General features: G+C 36.6%; 1 protein-coding gene across 1 annotated transcript; it reads right to left on the reverse strand.

The window, feature by feature from the left end:
* Positions 1 to 3,074: 3,074 nt before the first annotated feature.
* LOC112502758 (ankyrin repeat-containing protein At2g01680-like) lies at positions 3,075 to 4,518 on the reverse strand. The gene is made up of 2 exons (XM_025106752.1): positions 4,065 to 4,518; positions 3,075 to 3,969 (listed from the first exon to the last, which is right to left on the reverse strand). The coding sequence occupies exons 1-2, from the start codon at positions 4,512 to 4,514 to the stop codon at positions 3,223 to 3,225; spliced, it is 1,197 nt and encodes a 398-aa protein (XP_024962520.1). The 5' UTR covers positions 4,515 to 4,518; the 3' UTR covers positions 3,075 to 3,222.
* Between the last annotated feature and the right edge of the window lie 666 nt (positions 4,519 to 5,184).

A 5,184-nucleotide genomic window follows, 5' to 3' on the forward strand; every position in this document is an offset into this window, starting at 1 on the left:
ATATTATAATAAAATTAAATTAATAAATAATATTAAATTAATCAGGAACAAATTAATAATAACCTTAAAACAATTTTTTATAGATTTGTTATATAATTTCTTATTACAAGAACCATCCAAATTTAATATTCAACTAGTTTATATATCGTCTAAATTTATCAACAAAAAAATCCAAAATCATCATAGCATGTTTAACGATCTTGAGTCTCCGAACGTTGATCTTGAACGGTTAATGAAGATGAAAAACTTGGAACTGACCGGCCGGATACATTTGTCGCAACTCAGCGACTTCATCCTTCATAAGAAAGAGCTCGGACTCTGTTGAAGTAAGTCTATTAGACATCTCGGTGTGGCTCAATCGACGTGACGCACCGGTGCTATGTCGCTAACTCGTAGAATCTCTCCTAGTGCTCGCGACCCTAGACCATCACCGAATATATGCAGGTCTTTTACCTAAGACTTGTTGCATAATTTCTAGATCAGCCGGAGGATTTTATGTTGATTCAGTTTGCTGCTTAATCTCTACCATGTTCTCCTATGGACATAAAAATCATATATATAAATCTTAGTGATTTATAAAACGATGAAGACATGCAAAAGAGTTCGTGAAACGTAATTTACATATGAAGTGCGAGAATAATCATTAACCCAACCCTCTTTTTCTCTATAATATAACTTTCGAAAAGTCTCTATCTCACCGATAAGAGGATTGTCGGACAATCCTCTATTTCGAAAATGGTAACAAGAAATACTAAATTTTTTTGATTAAAACATAATGAAATACAACAAATCAATTACTAAAAAATATTTTAAAAGGAACCAAAGCAAGTATCTAGCCCCAAAACCTTAAAAGTATGATATGAAGAAAATTTAAAAAAAAAAATGAAGTAAAAGATTGGCCTCACCTTGATAGCTTGCCTTCTGGTTATGTAATTCGGTGACTCAAGAAGCTTTGAGTTGTACTCCGCAAAAAACTAAACAGAGAAACATGATTATAGTGCCAAATTATGTTAAGCTCAAAAATATATGACATTTGTGTGTTGTTCATAACATTGAACTTTGAAGTGTGATATTCTACATCTACGCAATCATATTGATACGTTTGGCTACCTCAAAATCCTAAAATATGTTACTAAAAATCTAGCCTGTTGCGACAATGACCTATAGATGAACATAAGCTTCATAATACTGCTTTTGTAAGATATATAACATCTTCATATAAGCAAATTTATATTAAGACTTCATCCTAATCACATTAAAGAACGTTTATGCCTAAGGGGCCGTTTACCAAACGCTTACCCGGGTAAGCGCTTACCAAGTAATATTACCTTACTGGATGAATATAGTAAGGACCAAGAATCTTACCCGGTAAGAGCGAGACAGGGATCAAAAGTCTTACCCGGTAAGTGAGGGCGACGACTCTTACCACGGTAAGCGTTTACGTCATGAGTTCCTACAACAATGGTCAATACTAAGGCATGGTACTGTGTATATCACCATCACTTCATTCAAATCATTTACTATTTATATAGTTACTTACTTTTAACTTGTATTCAAATCAACGTATTGCAAATCAACATCTTGCATACTTGACAAATTTTAAAAAATTGGTCTAGTTTCTTCTAATATTTAATTACATGTATTGCTCCCGTGCATCATATACACCATTGCAAACATCTAAATTTACCAAATCCAACACACAATCGCTCAAAACATATGCCGTAAATAAAACTCAAAACACAAATCGCTCACCAAGAATATGGCAAAACTTATGCTTGTCGGTAGGAGACGGAACAGTCACGACGCCTTTGAACACATCTAGACAAGAAATGTAAGGCCTCTGCAACGGAAACGAAATCGTCAGAGACAGCAGAGACCGCTTCCTCTAGCTACTGGTCTTTCGGCAACATTTCTTCTTCCTTATACTCTTGCTCATATCAGCTAGCCAACCTTACATCAATCGCCATCGATCGATCAATCAAAACACACAAACAAAACCTTTCGAAAACTCGATCAAAAACCTTAGATCCGATCAGATGGGGGTGGTACGGCAGCCGGCGACGGGACGGTGGTGTAGGGCGATGTTAAGCCAGGGAGACGAGGGAGGCGGTGTGTTTTAGGATAGTTTTAGGGTTTTTATTTTTATTTTTATTTAGGTTTACCTCCTATTCAGGTTACAAGTTAAATTCTTAAAGAATGAGGATCTATTTAACAGGTTTTAGAAAGTCCAAGGAGTTATGTAACAAGTTTTGGATTGTCTAAGTATTTATTTATTCCAAAAAATTGTCCAATGACTTAATCATTCTAAGTACTAAAGTTCATTGAGTTTTATTGAATTTTTCCCTAAAAAGTTATAAAAGTGTCTAGAAATTGCATTAATTTAAAAATAAAAATAAAAATCATTTATTTTTAGAAACGTTTCGAAAAGCGTCGCTAAAGCTTCTGACTCGATTTTTAGAGACAATTTTCATAAAAAGCATCTCTAAAAGCTTTAGAGATTGTTTCTGTAGCGAATAATTTGGTTTCAAATCCTTCTCTAAAAGTTGTAGAGATTGTTTCTGTAGCGAATAATTTGGTTTCAAATCCTNGTAGCGAATAATTTGGTTTCAAATCCTTCTCTAAAAGTTGTAGAGATTGTTTCTGTAGCGAATAATTTGGTTTCAAATCCTTCTCTAAAAGTTGTCTTACATTCAGTTTCACTTGTCACTTTTGTGATGTAGTTCCTTCTTTAAAAATCATCTTTAGATACGCTTCCAAATCCTTCTCTAAAACTTTCCTCTCTAAAAACCTTGTTACTTGTAGTGATTGTACCAAGATATATAGATAGAATCAAAACAAGTTCTCTCTCTCTCTCTAGTTTAGTGGATCTTCAATGGTGTGAGAGTTGAGGCTTTGAGAGGGTAGTGGCGTGTATGAGGGAGGGTGGGAACAACAAAGATGAGCCAGATAATGGTGGTTAACGATGGCAGATGGGGTGGTCGAAAGGGGCAAAGGTGACCGTGAAAGACAATGCAACAACAGGTAACCTTAACCCTACCATGCATTCTAGAAGTATAAAGGTTTAAATAAAGAAATGACAGAATTCAGTTTGTTCTTATTTAATCAGTGCATGCAAATTGCTGTTAATGCACACAAATTATGAAAAGGAGAATCAACCAACAATAACAAAGGGTTTTTCCCAGTTGTTAGGAAATACACACAAATTTAAGACTTTAACGGTAGCTAAGCTTTCTGATCTTCTTTTGTCATTGCCATCAGCCGAAGCATGTGTCCCCCAACCACAAGAGTCATCAACCCGATCCACACGAACACAATGATAACTGACAAAGGTCTAATTGTCTCAGCCTTATCTATTGGTGTTGTAACCGTTATGGAAACGTAATAAGTGATCGACAAAGACGTGGTAGCAATCCACATGATAACCATCATAATCCATGTGGAACCACGATGCTTCAAGAAACGCAATCCGCTAATAAGCAACAAGATGATGCTAAGAGTCGAAAGAAAACCCACCGTGTTGCTAATCAGAAAGATATGGTGTAAAACTGGATGATTGTTTGCCATGACAGCATACCCAGCGTGTCGGGGTGGAATTGCGTCAAGCTTGTCTTCTTGCCAAACACCACTCGGAGGATTAGTACCTACTTGGAAGGCCATGGTTGCTATGAATGATGCCACAACCATCAAAGTGTTTTGCTTCTTGTCCAACCAGTCATGTCTATTCTTTCGGGTCAAAGGCGGGAACAGTTTCTTATAACCTGACCACATTTCGCTTATCCAATTTTGAGGAATTTTTTCTATCAAACCTTCTGTTTCAAGCTCAACAGCATCTGCTCGTTTTAGGGATCGTATGATTTGTCGATCTTTCACATCTTTTGGACCTTGAGCCAATATATCCGTGTATGTTTCCCTTTTTGTGTTTGATGCATTCACTTCTATTGTTGTATCAAGTAGCAAGAAGTTTATGGTCTAACAGATTCAAAATAATGAATTAGTCATAATCGATAAACAAATCTTGCAAGTACGAAATAAAAAGGTAATCTTTTTCCCAAGAATTATAATACCTCAATTTGTTTGTCAGCCACAGCTAGGTGTAGAATATTATTGCCATCACCATCCTTAGAATTTACAAACTCATGATCACCCATGCTCCCCACCAACAACTTCAAAACCTCCAGCTGGTTATGCTTCACACACAAGTGCAAGATGGTCTCTTGCTCCACCATGGCCCTAGCTGCATGTGGTTGAGCTTGCATCAACTCTTTCACAACTTGATAACGTCCTTTAATGGCTGCAAGATGGAGAGGGTTTCTCCCATCACGATCATGTGCAAGGCACGTCTCAGGGTGAGCCGATAACAACGCCTTAACTATTTCCACGTGCCCCTTTGCAGATGCTATATGAAGGGGCAAGCGCCTTTGTGAATCGGACTCTCTGGCAAGCTGCGGCTTTCGGCTTAGGATCTCGTTGACAAAGTCAAAATGTCCAAGCATTGACGCAACGTGTAGAGGCATGTCGTCACAACGGTTTATGGTGACTCTATCAAGAATCAAGGGATCTTCTTGAAGCAATGTTTGCAAAAGGGTTACATTTCCTTCTACCGAGGCATAAAAAAGAAGTCCCTCCACTCTCTCCATGTCTCAAATGTACAAAACACAAGAAGGTACTCAGAACACAAAAAGTTTAGATTAGATGATGTTATTTTATACATGAGCGCCGTCTCTGCATAGAAGATTTTTCTGAAGTTGTTGATTTAGGAAGGTGGGGATGTAATTCCACTTGACCTTTTTTTTTGTCTCTTCATTTGGAAAAGTGGATAATATTTTAGACGTCTTTATCAAATTCGTGTCATGTGGAAATTCTACGTAGCTGCCATTTTGGATACCACTTCCTGTTTTAGGAACTAGGTTAGAAATGTCATATGGAATATGGATTTCACACTTTTATACTTCTAATAAATAAGTAATTTAGGAGACACGTGTCACTTTTTGGTGAGGCGATTATCTTGTTTTCTTGCCTAAACATGTGTCTAGACATAATTTATATTAGTGGTGCAATTAGAATCATTTGAACGTATCTAGACACAATTTACATTAACAGTTCAATTATACTCATTTCATTGACATGTGTCCTCTTATTCAATCAATCCCACTAATTTAGGATGTAACTGATTTTATTCTTGGT

The sequence above is a fragment of the Cynara cardunculus genome, unplaced genomic scaffold, assembly GCF_001531365.2.
Source record: "Cynara cardunculus var. scolymus isolate 2C unplaced genomic scaffold, CcrdV1 Un_Scaffold_1876, whole genome shotgun sequence".
Taxonomy (NCBI): Eukaryota; Viridiplantae; Streptophyta; class Magnoliopsida; order Asterales; family Asteraceae; genus Cynara; species Cynara cardunculus.